Source organism: Simochromis diagramma, unplaced genomic scaffold (genome assembly GCF_900408965.1).
Source record: "Simochromis diagramma unplaced genomic scaffold, fSimDia1.1 OVJJ01000131.1, whole genome shotgun sequence".
Classification (NCBI taxonomy): Eukaryota; Metazoa; Chordata; class Actinopteri; order Cichliformes; family Cichlidae; genus Simochromis; species Simochromis diagramma.
Window position 1 is genome coordinate 8,814,475 of NW_024387200.1, and position 16,636 is coordinate 8,831,110.

Sequence of the window (16,636 nt, forward strand, 5' to 3'; positions counted from 1 at the left end):
GCTCTCTGAGTACTACAAGGCAAGTGCCCTCTGGCTTCATTATATACATTTCTACAGCCAATGTCTCAAAAATTGGAAAGGCCAGAGGAACAATATATTAACTTGATTTACGGGTAACGTGTCAACTTAAAACGAGACATTTGCTTTTAATCAGTGGTATGCAATGACTTTGACAGAAAGTCAATGCACGCCACTTCCTCCAATGTTTAACAAGACAAATTGGCCCAGATTAAAACTCAGATTTTGCGCTGCCTGCCTTATATATATTGCACTCTTCCTTGATCTCTTCACCTTTCTGCACTCCTCCCTGGTTGAAGAATTGTCAATTATTCTTACATCAACTCTTCTACTCTGCTGCCGTTCACTGATAACAATAGAAACACGTACTGTTAGAAGGAGGGGATTTGCTGCAACACACCTGAATAAAATTAGTAGGTCATTAGCAAGACTCTATAGAACTGGACTGCATGCTGAGGTGGCAACCCCTAACTAGGGATGGGTATTGATAAGATTTCCACGATTCCGATTCCATTTTCGATTCTGTTTAACGATTCGATTCTTTATCGATTCTCTTATCGATTCTTTTTAAAAAAGGAGAACACTAAGGTCGAATAGCTTAGAACTTTGTTTTATATCTTCTCTTCGAACAAGATAGAAATTTAGGAGTAACATGGCCTTACAAACCCGAGAGTGAGATCTTAAGAGATCCACAGCCTACGGCTCTTCAATGGGGTGTCACAGGGTCCCCAGGAAAAAAAATTGGAAATGTAAAATAATAAAATAAATATTCTTCCGTAGCACTAACAAAGTATAACATAAATTATTCAGTAGCAATTACACAAGAATATCCAGTAATGTCCCTGCCTACAATTAAACACATTCACTTACCGAAAATCGGGGGCATCTGCTGTGGCAAATGGGTGCAAGCCTTTACCACAAACTTAGTCACTGCTCGGTGACATTCGTCTATCCTGGCCTGAAAGGAGACGCTACCAGTAGACTGCAGCAACAACTGCCAGCATCTGAGCCAACCAGACTCTGTCTGTCTCTCTCATCATGGTCACCTAAATGCAGCGCACAGTAATGGCAGGTTTTGTAATAAGGCAGATCGCGCAAACATAATATGCACTGTTGTTGATTATTTACCTGCCGCATTAACGGGAGAGGACGTGCTGCTTGGTTGAGATTCACGAGTCCGGAGCGGAATTAAAAACACGACATTCATTTAAGGTTATCGGGTGTTTTTTGCATATTCGTAGTGTTTCCTCCCTTAAATGAAATATCTACTTTGCAAGTATTGCAAGTTGCCCCGTTGTCATCCGTTCTCGTAAAGTATAACTAAACTTTTGAGCGTTTGAGCCGTTTAGGCGCCGTGTTTCCTGCCAGGTAAATGACGTTCCGCAACGTGGTGACGTCATTCGGGGCGACTGGAATCGATAAGGGAATCGTTTGCAAAAATGGCAAACAATTCCAAGGAATTGAAACAGCGGGAACCGGTTCTCAACAAGAACCGGGTTTCGATACCCATCCCTACCCCTAACCCTACTGAAGTAAATTAAAGTGAAGTAAAGTCTTTGGAAAAATGTACTTCTACAAGTACTTTTTTTGCACCATGTTCATTCACTCATGAGCTGCTGTACCATGAATCAAATGGCTGACTTGCCACCTCAGCATGCAGTCAAGTTCTGTTGAGTCTTCCTAATGGCCTGTTTATGTTATTCAGGTGTGTTGCAGCAGGGACACATGGAAAAGTTTCAGGACACTGGCCCTCAAGGACTGGAGTTTGACACTTGTGCTCTATAGTCTAAGAAAAAAATGTCGTCCTTCACTTGGTATGAATTGCACCAATTTGGCCCACTTCCGTTTGGCTTGTTTAAAGCCCCAGTCACCTTCCAATGTGTCATGGACTGGGTACTAGGTACACATGCTACATGCCCTGCTGCCTACCTGGGTGATGTTATTATCCAGTGTGACACCTGGGTGCAGCATATGTGGGGAAAAGTCCTAGAGTCCTGGCTCGCCAGTCCTTTAAGTTCAAGGTGAGCCATAGGTCGGGGCACAGATGATTGTGGTGACTTCCTCTCTCAGTCGTCAGGGAAGGGATAGTAGGCTAGGCCGAACAACTCCCCGGCCTAAGTCAGGCAAAGGGGTATTTGGTATGGTGTAGTTTGTGGCATTGGAGGGATCGAGCAAAGGTTTCACGTGGGCATGTCGGGGGAGGCTGGTCACAGGTGGTTTTCATCTCCTAATCATGCCTCCCATATTTCAATAGGATGCCAGGAACCAGAAGAGCGGAGAAAAGAGGGGGAGCTGCTGTGGAGAGAGCAAGGACATGAATAAGAAAGTGCATAAACTCTGTAAATAAAGCATTTGCTCATTGGCTTCATGTCTTGGATGCGGAAAAATTAAGTGGCATTCTTGTTTTAGAGTCAGTGGTCAGAGGCCAGACGTTTAACTAAAATGCACATGCACAAACGACCAGAACAAATTGCTTGTTAACAGGATACAGACACATCAATGAAATTTGCAGACTCCAGTACTGTAGTCAAGCAGAGTTAATCCTGCCTCCAGAGCAACCAGAGCCACATGTAGGCAGTTATTTAAGTGTGGGTGCAAACAGCCAAGAAACTGTCTGACAGAATGCAGTTTGATATTAAAGAAGAGAGTTCCTTTTGATGCATTTTAATTAATTAATATCTATTTTTAAATTTCACTAGACCAGCACTGGTTGCCTTGTTTGCCCTGTCAGAATGCCAATGCTTTTAATTGAGCAATTTCAGGCCTTTGCTCAATTAACTGAATCTTTCACCACAGTGTCTCTAACACTCAAGCACGGTCTTCTTTTGTTTACCACTTGAGAGCTTGGGGTTTCTGAAAATCAAACTTCAGATCAACAGCCCTCTAGCAACATGCCCATTTTTAACCTTTTGACTTGAGTCTGTCTGCATGAATAACTTTGCTTTGCTTTGCTATGCTAGATATCTTCAGAAGGTGAAAAGGGGCTGTATTTTCTTTGGCACACAAAACAAAAAGGGAAACCGTGTTCTCTCTCCAGGGCCTTAATTAAGCATCTGACCAAATACTTTTCTTTTCTCATTAGATTTGCAAACTGGACTGTATGAAAAGAAAACTGCAATCTAAGCACGTTCAGAAAAAGAGCTGTTCATTTCAAAGGTAATGCACTGCACATTTCATATTCTGAAATTAAGATCAGCAAAAGAGTAATCACAGTAATTATGTCATTCATAATTGTTTTTTACCGATGACCTGTTTTAATTTCTTCACTTGAAACTGCCTGCCTAATAAGATAATATCTGTGGGCTGCAATAGAGATACTCATACATTTTTATTCTAATAAATGAATAGTTTACAACAAAAGCTACAGTTGAAAAGCAGCAAATCAATTATTATTATGAATAGTCTTTACATCAATATCAGCATCTGAATGAATCATTTCTTTCTAGAAAGACCACTTGTCTGTAAATACGGAATATTTACAGCAGACATTTCTCAACAGACATGGCAGCTCAATGTTTTCACAAGCTCATCAGCTTCTGTTGAAACACATCATCACAAGCCATGCTTTGCATGATTATATAAAGGTATTTGTTATTGAAAAGAAAATGCAAAATGTATGCTTTAATCCATTATTTACTGTAAAATGAAATTTTAAAGAGCTTACAACTTGTATTCTTTAAAACACGAATGGGGTAACCCACTTACATTTTGAAGCAATAATTCAGTTTCTTTAAAAAAAAAAAAATACAAGCAGGATTATACATTTTTTATGCTCAGACAGGAACAATTTAAAGTCACAATAATTGTTTACTCACACACTTTGAATGCATTTTTAATCACAAATAGTTTAAAATTTCGCCTTGATACCCACACTATGAAATTCATTTGTCCTGCTTTAATTGGTGATGCCCCCCATAAAAAATAATAAATTTAAATTAAATACCATTTAATACCAGTTACAGTATAAATAAAAAAGACTTTACACCATAGACTCACATCTGGGGTGTAATTTAATTTTGAACATTATTTTAACAATCATGCCCCTTGGAAATTCTCCGCTATCAACAAATTTGAGCCAGTGTGGCTCCTAAAATAGGCGCATTTCTGCAGTCATTATTTAATCTTAATCTCTTCTAAAAGACACATTTTTTGAAACAGTGCCATTTCCCATAAGTAACATACTGACTTAGACTATGAGCTGTATACTGCCTTCTGCTGCAAAGTGGGTTAGACGGCATGTATTTCAGATGGATTCTTTGTGTATTGACAGTGGCAGTTATCCATTTTATTTACCCAACTGAAATCATTTTAGCTATCTTTCATCCCAGAATAGAAGGGTAAGGCATGTCAAAGCTGCTTTTGTGTTTGGACGCGGTGACACATGGAAAGGACAAGGCTGCTGTCTCATCTTAAGCTGCTTCCTTTTATTTTGTAGAACAGACAAAGTGTATTTTGGCAAAGTGGAAACCATCAAGATTTTTTTTTCCCTCGTGAAGCTCTTTTTTTATAATGAACTTATGTATCTATGGAGAAAGTCAAAGATGAGACCAAGAAAAAGAAGCAGAAGGAGTAAAGGAGAGAGGTAAGAGTGAGTGTGTGTGTGTGTGTGTCTACAATTTTTCCAAAAAGAAAAAAAAATATAGAAGAGGGACTGTTCCAAGCTTCAAACGACAGGGTCTGCTCTTTGTTCTGTGCCATAGTGTTTGCACTTTTTATGAAAAGTCTCTCTATGACTCAAGAGCTCCCACTCTGCTCTCTGCCTCCATCCACTTCGATTTATTTCAGGGTAGACTGACAGCACTCCACTCGATCAAAGGGATTAACACCGAAACAGAGCAAATCACAGAAATTAAAAATAAAAATCAGCTATTTTTGAGCAGTATTAACTTGTAGCTACGTCATCTACTAATGCCACTTTACTTCTTGCACACCTCCGGGTGGAAGTGTGAGATATGAAAGCTGCATCTTTGTAGTTGAGAGATACAGACACAGACATTTAGACGGAGATACAGAGAGGGACGGAGATGCGGAGGGGGCTGCTGCTTCCCTCAACCAATGCTTTTAGTGAGAGTGTGCTATAATTTCCTAAAACAGGGAGAGTGACTGCATCAAGCTTCAAACAGCAGGACCTGCTCTTTCATCCATATCTTTTTATGAAAATACTTCTCTGTTCTTTAAGAGTTTTCAATCTGCCTTCTGCCTTTATTTAGAGGATTTAAACAAATAGGCCAAAAGTGCAAAATGCCTGAGATACACCATTTTAAAGCACACAATTACATTTTACGCTGTGCAATTAGAAGTGCGCTCATTTGCATGTTTGCCAGAGGCGCAAAAGCTAAGAGCAACTGAGTGTGTTTAACCATAATAGTTCCGAAAAACAGGGTTTGTCATCTGCAAAACAGGAAGATGCGAGTGATAAGGATGGACACAAAGGGATAGCTGAGGTTGGAGTGAAACTCACCGCTTTAGTCTCATAAAATTCAAGGACTAGGGAGTAGCACAGACTGTGAAATTGTCAGTGATTGCCTTTTGCAGAAAAACATTGTTGCATGTCAATCAAGTTCCCCTCACTGTGATTAGTGAACAAACTAGGGCTCATCTGCATATTACACAAAATGTGAGAGAGTTCTGTGGCAAGATGCAGTGTCCCAGCAAGTCCCAGTGAACTATTCAATAAAAACAAAAAATATATGCTTCCAGATATACTAAGAGGCTCTGGGCATTTTGGCAACAGATGCAACCAGTGACATCAGACACAATCCATTTATTGGCTGTGGAGAGGGTAACTGGGGTAGCTTTCTTCTGAAATAACAACTATACTTTTATTTGTAGGCAAAGCATGTTATCAATGCTCCTCTCCCACCCACACACAAACAGCCTATAAATAGCTTTATCAGTATTAATACAATATTATCTTCTATCTAATGTAGTATAAACCTATTCATATACTTTTATGTATTCAGTGCATATATAGCAGTAATAAATGTTGCTCTCTAAGCTATAAACTAAAGTTTTGTAATTTTGTGTTGTTGTTGTTTTTTTATTTTGCCTACATATAAAACAACATGCATTCCAGAAATGCAGCTATGAATTGTTTCAGTGATTTTGCACAGGGCAGCATGTATCCACACAGATCTATACAGCCTATATAGGCTTTACTCTTAATGTGTGATTTATGAGAGGTACTAAAGTGAGGATGATGGGAAATCAGCTATGTAATTTACTTTGTCAGAGTGTGCGAGACTTGTAATATAGCTGATTGATTATAGGATCACGGTCAGGGGCGTGGGATTAATAAACAGCCTTAATCACTCTGAATTACACTCAAGAGACAGGTTGTAAATCTGAGAGTAGAACAAAGGGGGTGAAAATCATGTAATACTGTGGTACAGTTACATTTGTCAGTTGCTGATGGACTGTAATTTAGAGGCAGTCAAGCAACAGAACACATTAGTAATGGCACTATGTCAGCACTCAGGCATATGTGGCTGAAATCAAGATTTAAGGGATTGCCAAGGGATCCCATAGGGAAAAGATATATATAAATCTTATATATAAACTTGTATGAAAAGCATACAAGAGTGAAAACAGATATAAGATTATATAAATGAAACTTGTATGTTTTGGACACTTACTAAAACAATATATGAAAGTAATGAGAAAGTGGCCACTTTCATGAGTAAATCATATAAGTTTTTAATATTTCTTTTCCATATGGGATGTGTCAAAATAGAAAGAAGTGAGATAAATTGTCACTTTGGCTAAATGTCATTTGTGCTAACAGTGTAATTATTTTGACAAAAAGATTGCATCGGTAGCTTTTTTTTTTTCCCCCTTTTTCCTTATGTAAATATAATTTTTTACAAGAAAAAGGAAGATATTCCATCCTTCAAGGGGTTTAGACGACACTAAAGACATGTCAAGAGTAACAGAAGAATATTTCTTAATATATGGAAATAGAAACGATGTTGCATGCTTACAGAGTGAGCATTTTGAAGTGTCAGCAGCATCCATCAGCCACAGACAGCTGATTATCCATCAGTGTCCAGCATTTGCTGATGAAGTTGGAGGAGAAATAGTGGTGGCCAAAGACAATTTTCATCCTAATTATTCTGTCTGTCAATCTGTCAAGCAAGGCTTCCAGGTTTAACGCTGCAACTGCACTGAGGCACTACTTTCACCCAGCTCAGTGCACATACAAAAGAAGTGCACCGGTGGAGCACAAGCATGCACAGACTTATATACACACAGGAATGAGGACACACAAGCTCCTGACAGATATGCCATCCTCAGTGTGTAAAAGTACAGACAAGCAAAGGATAAGAGAAACAGAAGGTAAGCAGTGAAATGACTGACAGATTTGGCTCTCTTACTGACCCACACACCAAATCGTTTTACGCGTAACTCACATCCCCACAGGGCTTTTATCCAAATCATATCCACCCTACCACAGACTCATCATAAGAACTCAAACATTAAATCTGTCTGGAAAAGACGGTCTTACAGTACAAGGCGTCTAGGTAAAAATCAATAGGGATCAATTGCAGTGTGGACACAGTGTGTGTTTCACAGTACCTGAGGCAAATTATGGAAGAATGTGTTCTCTTTCCAGAATACAAATGAAATGCCTAGGACAAGATTTAATAATATGTGTCCCGTTGGCTGTCTGCCTGACACAGGAGCTGCCACCATTAGATCATAAGTCTATATCTCAGTAGTTCTGGCTCAAAGCTTTAATTATGATTTGGTGGGGCAAAGGTGAAACTTTGAAAAAGTTCAAAAGAAGTTGGTTTTCGATTTTTCGTGGAGCATTATTCAATAATGAAAAGGTCCTCAGAAGTCAAACCCTAACAGCAAAGTCCTGGTCATTGTAATCAGATTTTTTTAGCGATGCTTCACCTCATGACTAAAAATGGATTCATGCCTAGAGGTGGACCTTTGTGCACTTACATTTGTAGGGGGGGATAAATCATACATATTTATGTTTTTGTTCTACTCTGCTTCATGTTAACACTGAAATTTTCCAAACAGACCAGACAAATAAATATGCTAAACAAACTTACATCGACTGCACACTTTTGGTAACTCTCATCCTGTATTAGCAGCTAATTTTTTCAAGACTCACCTAGAAAATCAGCTGACACAGTTTATGCAACACTTTAATGCAAACACAACATAATTCTGTGTTATTATATATAACTGGATTATGTCTACAGTTTAAGTATAGCGTATCTATAGATTTAGGCTTTGACTTAATTGTTTCTTCTACTCGTGTAATTCCAAAGTGACACAACAACACTCACCTCAGGTATGGTCCATCAACACCAGAGTCTGCCTCACAGATAAATAAAAGCCAGTAAAGGAACTTAGAATTGACTCAGTTGGGTAAATGTAAGGGAAAAAATCATGAATTTCATCTGTTGCCTAGAACAAGCCCCAGGGTTTGAATACCTTTAAGAAGTTCTGTGACAATGATCCGTTAAAATTCTGAAATGACCACTGTGGCCATAGGGGACTTCAAAAGGATTGCCAGCAGACCGCTCAACCGCTGGGTCGATTTTTGGTCTTATAAAAAACAGACTAATTTAATTTGACGGTGATCACATTAGTTAATCTGCTCTAAAAGTAGACATTCCATTTTCTACAGCTGTGCTCTAGTCAAATACGCTTTATTTTATATTCAAAGTGAAATGATTAATTAATAGATTAGAGATGCTGAATCAATAGCTGCTCAGACAGTCTGACTGTTGTATAATGTATCTGCTATGGACATCTTACTTTTCAGTATCATTTAATGCAGAGTAACCTGATAATGAGATAAGACAAAAAGAAAAAACGGACAGACACGCAGCGACCAATAAAAACTGTACCCCTGAGCCACAGGCAGATGATAGTGATACTGAGGAGATAGGATACTAATAACTGAAATTCATTTATCTAATTGCTATGAAAAAAGTAGACTGGTTTAAACATGACTATTGGCTTGAAAACTATATCTACTGTTGCAGTGAGCCAACATTTTACAGCTTCTATGTTTTTATCCTCAGCACAGGAATAAAAATGTACTTTTCTTCTATAGTATTCTAAATAAAGTGAGTAATCTTAAATATGAAAGGACCTAAAACTGATCCGTGTGGGATCCCACAAAACAGAAAACAGTATGGAGCAAATGGGGCAAATTCAGTCAAATCAAATTCCTCATTTAACTGGATTAAATATATTAATTTTAAACTTGCCTAGTGATATATAATCAGCACTGAAAATGCAAATAAGCAGAGAAAAAATAATATGTATTCCAATTTTGCCAACCTCAGTTTACAAAATAAAAATCTACATTATGTCACAGATATACCTTACGTATAAATGAATTTATTGAATATCTACCAAAAGAAAGCTCAAAACTGCTACATTTTGTGTGTCTGGATGAATCAATAATCAACATTACTAAAATCTATGACACTACAGTTATGATGAGGTCACAAAGGTCTTTAGCTATAATCATCTGCACAAAACTAAAGTTTACATTTCCTGAAAGCAGCAGTTCATTAGGCTACACTCTGGCATCTAGCAAGTGTCATGATATTGCTTAGCAGGCTGCTGTTTGTAAACTGCAGTGGGTTTAGCACCGCTACAGTCCTAAACCCTTTGATCTCCCGATTTCAAAACTGAAGTCAAAATGAGAGACTAGGAAATAAAAACCCAGAAATATTTATAACTTCAAAATTGTGTTAGATGACAGTGGGAGCAGTTTACAAAGAGTGTGTCTAAAAAACAAAAGCTGGCATAAAAACAAAATTCAATTTAAGATTTAGTTCAGCAAATTACAGCAAACGCTGTATTCAATATTTTCTGCAATACTGCATTTGACACATTATCTGTAGGGACAAACTCCTGTATTTTTTATGGCAAACTAAATTATATGGTGTTCTTACTGAAACACACCCAATATGCTGAATTAGTTGAGAAATAAAACGCAGCTCATTAGTCTCATGTGTCCGAAGAATATTGCTCCAGAGGTCTTGTGGTTTGTTCAGAAGCTGTACTTCCATGTTCTGTTTAGAGAGAAGAGGCATTTCCCTGGCAACCTCCTCTTCAGTTCCCAAACTCAAACAAACAATGTGGCATCACCGAGAGTTAAAAACTGTCTTTAATAAAATGATCAACATAGCTGCTCAACCAGGTGTAACATTAAAGATAAACATCCAGGCATCCATGAAAAACAGGATTTATAAAGTTTAACAGAGTTAGAAGTTTGGTGTCTGGCAAACCGTGAGCCAATGGGCGGCAGTTACGTGGTAAGGTTTTAAAAACGTAGCTTTAAAACGTGCTGTGGATGAATAGTGCTAATAAAAATCCAGAGAGGCCAACAGTGATCACTGACTATTTTTAGGGGTTTGTTTAGATTAAATAGAACACGATACAAAGCATTTAAACACGTTAAAAAGACAACAGCCTTAATGAACGCAGTGTAGTTTGGACACGGAAGCATAATCATACATCATTATCTTTTTCAAATTGTACTGTAATGAACTTGAACATTAAACATGATGAATTTGCTGGAATGTCCCAGCTCTCTGGGAAGAATCTCAGGGAGGATTGCCAATTTGTGAATAATCCTTCCTCAGTGTAGAATGATGGACTTGAAATTATATGGAAATGCCTTTCCAAGATTCATAGGGAGCAACAATTTCTTCTCTAAGATCCTTGCTGAAGATTTTCCCCCACAGTACCAGAAAAGCAGACTCCCAAAACCTCCCAAAAGGGTGCTCACATTTGCTGGTCTTCAGCTAACCAAGACACTAAACAAATGCTCTACTAATTCACATTATAGATCCATTTACCCAAGAAAAATGAAGTACACAACAATATCCTGTCAGTGAAGCTGTTGTGAATCTATACTGTGTGCATGTATTGGTGAAACAACATGATGGATTCATGCGTTTCAATTTAGATGTTGATTGGCTCTTTGGTGAAATAGTTAGGAAAAAGGCCCATTTTAGCGTTTCCAAATAATCCATTATTTTTCTGTTTCTGTTTCGATTTCCTTTTAGGACTCCTGATTCCTGTAATCTCGATCACTTCAAGAAGCTTTTGGAAATATTGAATAATAACCATCTCAAACAAAAATTGACAAAAACCAAAACAGTCTACTTTTTTTTTTTTCATCTGAAGCTGCAAAATTGCAGCTGCTAAAGAGCAATTTCCAAGGCAAAAAAATAAATAAATACAGATTTCAGTAAGACGTCTTATCTTGATAAACACATCCTCAGGTGTTCGACTTCCCTCAGCTTAGCACAAGAGGGTCTGGTTTGCACAAGAAAATTACCAAACAGACACAAGCACACATAAGTGGCACTGCAAGCATATTAAAGTTAATGTTGGCATTGCAGCCTGTATCTTAAAATGAAAGGTCATTGCTCGCTCACTCACTCACACACACACAGCCAACTATATTAAGTGCAATCACATTAGAGGAAACAAATTCTGTTTGAACCTGAATATGAGATGAGGATCTTTCTACATCTATTAGGAGTCTTATTAGGTTGAAAGGTTGCAGGTGAAAACACTAACCATTAATGCAGTGGTTCTAATGTTGTGAGGCAGGTTCCAGGTAGGTTGCTGATGATAAATGCTAATCCTTATTTTAGTAAAATTCAACTCAATTTCTTTTTTTTAATTGTTAATGAATGATTAAAAAAAAAAATGGGACGTGAGGCGTGTGAATATGGGTGCCTTTGTGAGCCTGAGCAAGTGTGTGTATGTTTGTCATGAAGGACTGCTAAATGTAGAACCCACAAGTATGAAAACACCCGTTTCTTGTACACATTTAGACAGTTTAGGTTTGAAGAGTGCATCAGATGGGTATCATGCATCACAGATAATAAACAGCAGCAGGTTCCCTGCATCAGCAGATAGATGGGCATTGTTAGCATGTTTATCTAGAAAGTTCCTGAAGCTGTCTATTACCATTTAGCCACTAAATTCAGAAAAACGTGGAGCGTGCAAACTGGGGAAACTGCCTTCATTGTCATCATGTTTGCCATCAGTGCTGCAGTCATTCACAAACATCATTTGTTTGCCATAATCTTTTGACCAGAATAGCTTGCTATCTGACAGAAGGAAGTGACACAACACTTCATAATTCTAGGAGTAGCACGGAGCCATATAAGCATAACTAATATAATAAAAAAAAAAAAGCATTTGGTTGGTAGGTGATGGAGCATTTCCTGTGATTTACAGCTGTTTGCCACCATCTATCAATCAGCAGTTACAGTGTGGACTGGAATTGCATCTAGTCAGAGTGATTGTGAACAAACTCTTCGATCATTTCAGGATGGAAGGATGTTTTATGCTCCCGGCGAAGGTCAGCTTGAGGTGTGTGGCTTTTTAGTTCAATAAAACTACACGATTCTCCTTTGATATCAACACCATCCTCTCAGAGGTTTAGCTCGAGATGTGTGTGTGCTTGGGAAAACCAGAGACACACATACCTGAGCTGCAGTTTATGTTAATATTATAAAGACTGTGACAGGGCCAGAGTCTCCATTTACCATCATTGTGTGCTGTGAATGTGAAGATGATTAGACAAACATGTGTGCCTTCAGACTGGACAGGTGTAAACACAGGGTAACTCGTCATCTTCTCTCAGTCTTTAAGTCTTAATGCAATGTACACCTAATGTTGCTGAAGGCTACATCTATTATAACTATTTTACTAAGGCAATATGTTGATCTTGCCTTAGTAAAATAAAACAGTAAACAGGAGACACCGAGCCATGTTCATGTAGGAAACATTTTTCAGCTGTTGAAATTCAAAGCCCCTTCATGCAAATCGCTACCTTACTGTGCTGGAGTGGTTTGTGGACTATGTTGTAGGAGGATTTTGCCCTTGTGAGGATCTTCCAAAGCAAAATGGTTTTGGGTGAGGGGCCATACAAAGAGCAATTCAAAAAAAAACCCTTATTAGGAAAGGATACCAGGCACACACCCTGGAGGCAGGCCTGGGGAGGAAGCTCAAGGGAGACCCCCTGATATCTGGGGCCCAGCTGGACACAGCACAATGAGGAGATTGGAGTCCGCCCTTTTGTGGTTTCAGCACCTGCAGGTGGCACCACAGGGGCCAGCTGCAATCAGCAGTCAAGGTCCATGGCAGTCCAGTCCCGTTCTGTTGAAACTAGATCTTGGAATGTCACCTCTGTAGTAGGTTGGATTGGTATCGTTCAGCCAACCTGTACATTAGGAGTTTCCCCAGTAAATGAGGAGGTTGATTCCCTGTGGCTGGATGTTTGTTTGCACTAATGGGTGAAATGACAGATCCATACCCAACCTTCTTGGAGTTGCAGGTTGTAGGAGAAGATACTGGACATTCCTGACAGCCCCAAACAGTGGGGGTGTGATGGGAATGTCTGGGAGAGGCCCCAGTTTGTGAAATCTTTAATTTGCACCTTCAAGAGAACTTTAACAACATTTTGAGGGATGTTGAGGGCCTTGACTCTAAGATGACTGTGTTCCATACTGAGGTGGCTGCATGGAGCCGATATGCCTCTGCAACACTGAACGGAGATCGTCTTCTGAAAATTTCTGTTACTTCTGAGCAGAGGTAACCCTAAACCTCCGAGCATATGCTGGAATATGCAGAAAATAGGTTTAAATGTTAAACAAATTTCTTTAATGCAACATCAGAAAATGTTGCATATAATTTAATGTTTGCTTGATGCATAAAGTTAAAAGATTAAAACTAATAAAACTAGTTTTCAAAAAGAGACTTTTTCATTTGATTACATTTTATATGATGGATTATGCAGAAAAAATAGAACTGGGCTGAAAGATCTATTGCTTTATTACCTAATCAGGTTGTAAATCATTTTTTTAAGTAACTAAGTAACTAATTACTTTTGAAAATAAGAAATCAGTAAAGTAATGGGATTACTTTTGGGGGGAAGTAATCAGGAATTAGTTACTGATTACTTTTTTTCAAGTAACTTCATCAACTGCTTCTGAACTGACTGGAGTGTGTTCTCCAATTATAGGGCGATCACACTACTTATGCCAGCCCGAGTGGGATCCCAGTAACTTTGGTCCAGGCAGGGTGAACTGGTCCCTTTATTGCTTCTTACCTGTACAGTGATGCGAATGTTGTACTGGTCCTTTTATCTGGTTACCTACGTACCTATCCTCAGCTATGGTCACAAACTTTGGGTACTGGCCGAAAGAATGAGTTCATGGATACAGATGACAGAAATATGCTTCTTCCAAAGGATAGCTGGGCTCCTCTTTAGTGATAGAATGAGGAAATCAGTCATTCAGGAGGGACTCTGATTCAAGCCAGTACCCCTCCACATCAAATGAAGCCAGTTGAGGTCGTTTGGGCATCTAAAAAGATTCCCTATGGGGGTCTTTTGGGTGAGATGTTCCTGGCACGTCCTATCAAAAGAAGACCCTGAGCTACCCACTCAGGAGAGATTAAAGATTACAGAGACATATTTCTCAGCTGGCCTGGGAACACCTTAGTGCTCCCCTTGATGAGCTAGAGGAGGTGGGTGGGGATATGGAGAGGAGGTGGGTGGGGATACGGAGAGGAGGTGGGTGATACGGAGAGGAGGTGGGTGATACGGAGAGGAGGTGGGTGGGGATATGGAATCTGTGGGAATCTCTGCTTTGCCTTTGCCCCTAGCCCAACCCTGGATAAGCAGTAGAAGATGGATGGAAATATAAAGCTGTGTCAAAGACAAACAGCAAGAGCTCACAGGAAACAGTGAGATTTTCATTATTCTGGTAGACATCCATTGCCTAAGGTTAAACTTAATTTGTAAAATCAGTGGGGAGTATAGTTTAGAGGAACTATTAACCTCCAGTTATAAACACTTTAAAAAGTTTAAAATCTGCTTTGAAATAACTTTTGGAAATAGGCTTTTGTGGATGTCTTTATAAATTAACCTATTTTGCTTTGTCACAAGGTCAGATGGACCTTTAAGACCATGTCATTGCAGATCAGATCACATGAGATGACCTGACATATGAGTGTCTGTGGATAGTCTGAAACAGTCATTCTAGTAATTTTGTCTGTATCCTCAAATAGAATAAAGGATTACTGTCACAGGAAAATCCCAGGGGAGAAATAATGCATCTAGAGGACAGCAGACAATACCAATCCAACTAATATTAACCAGTGATTCATCTCAAATCCCTTGATAATGTGTGTATAATTTTTCGCCCAGTCCTGTGCTTATGTAAACTGATTATTGTTGCTATTGCTATTTTGTGCACTATGAAATAAAGTCAGTATATAACCCTACCCATCTAAACACTGGAGCACACACAGAGACTATATACTGAAATCTACTCCATCTACCACATGCATGTAAAAGTACACAATAAGCCTCTATGTGTTATCAAAGAAACAAATTACTTGAGACACAAATCTGGACAAAACAGGGGGGAGGGAAATACATGATTCAGAAATAAATAATAAACCTTTAATCTGTGGCTGAGTGTTAGCTTGACATGAACCAAACATGTCAAGCTAACATGAGAACAGAACAAATTCATGTAATCTCAAACCTTGGCAATGAAAATGTGTTGGATTCATAATATTTTGTGTATTTTAAGAGCAACAGGGCCCGTCATTGTACCCCTGCCTGCCTGATCTTTGTGTCATTTCTTTCGGGGAGACCTAAGGGTGATCTTGAGCTGACAGTGTGATTCACATTTGGTGTGTACAGTGGCCTACGGCGCTCAATGTCAAATCGATTGTTCCCGTATGACATCGACCTACTAATCACAGTACAGCTTGCTGCTCCATCCTGCATGCTGTGCCAGTTTGACCATTGTATCACCACATCAGAAATTCCAGGTGTGGGATTTGAGTGTATTTGTGTCCTCTGGGTGCGTGTGTGTGCATGTGTGTGTAGGTATATGATTCTGTATAGGTGTACCTAATATAAAGTATGATGGTGAGAAATGGGTCATGATAGAAAACTTGGCCTATCCTTGATACCTGCTACCTTAAAAGGGTTCGTTTACTGTCAGTGTCAATCCTTACAGCAGGCTTAGTCTGACTACACACAATAAAAAGCATCAGTGACCACTCTGCTGTATATATTATATTAGGTAGCCACACCTACGATCTACCTCTCTAAACAGATTTAATGGGCTGAAAACTCAATCATGACACTTCCAGCTCCACACAAAAAGAGTCAAGGAATGATTGGAAAGCACTTCATGCATGTCTGTGGACTGAAGTGTTGTTTTCCCTCAAAGGCTTAAGTTTCTGATTGTTCCTTAAATCCCCTAAAGCTGATTTGACCTCATGCTGCCCAAGAAAGACCAACTGCTGTTAACCTTCCACTGTGCATGAGTGTTTATGTAAGTATCAAAGGAGAACATTGATGCAGGGGATTACGTGTGCCTGAGCAAACAGACTAGAAGACAAGAAGAAGGAGAGTGGGGAGGTGGGGGTGTGTGAATGGAGGTCGTTTTGTGTCCATGACTTAGTTCGCGTATTTAGCAGTTCAGAATACGGCTGCATATTTTCACAGCGTCTTCTTGCATCACTGAGAGATCATCGACAGTCCCGTGAACATAGAGCCTCTATTCTGATTAGCCTGCATTCAAATCCT

General features: G+C 39.1%; 1 protein-coding gene across 1 annotated transcript in view; it reads right to left on the minus strand.

The window, feature by feature from the left end:
- Positions 1 to 2,325, minus strand: part of si:dkey-250l23.4 (E3 ubiquitin-protein ligase RNF180) — a 48,928-nt gene extending 46,603 nt beyond the window's left edge. Inside the window, exon 1 of the mRNA XM_040050809.1 lies at positions 1,948 to 2,325. Coding sequence (XP_039906743.1) covers positions 1,948 to 1,989 — 42 coding nt within the window. The 5' untranslated portion in view covers positions 1,990 to 2,325. The remainder of the gene's footprint in view (positions 1 to 1,947) is intronic.
- Positions 2,326 to 16,636: the final 14,311 nt, after the last annotated feature.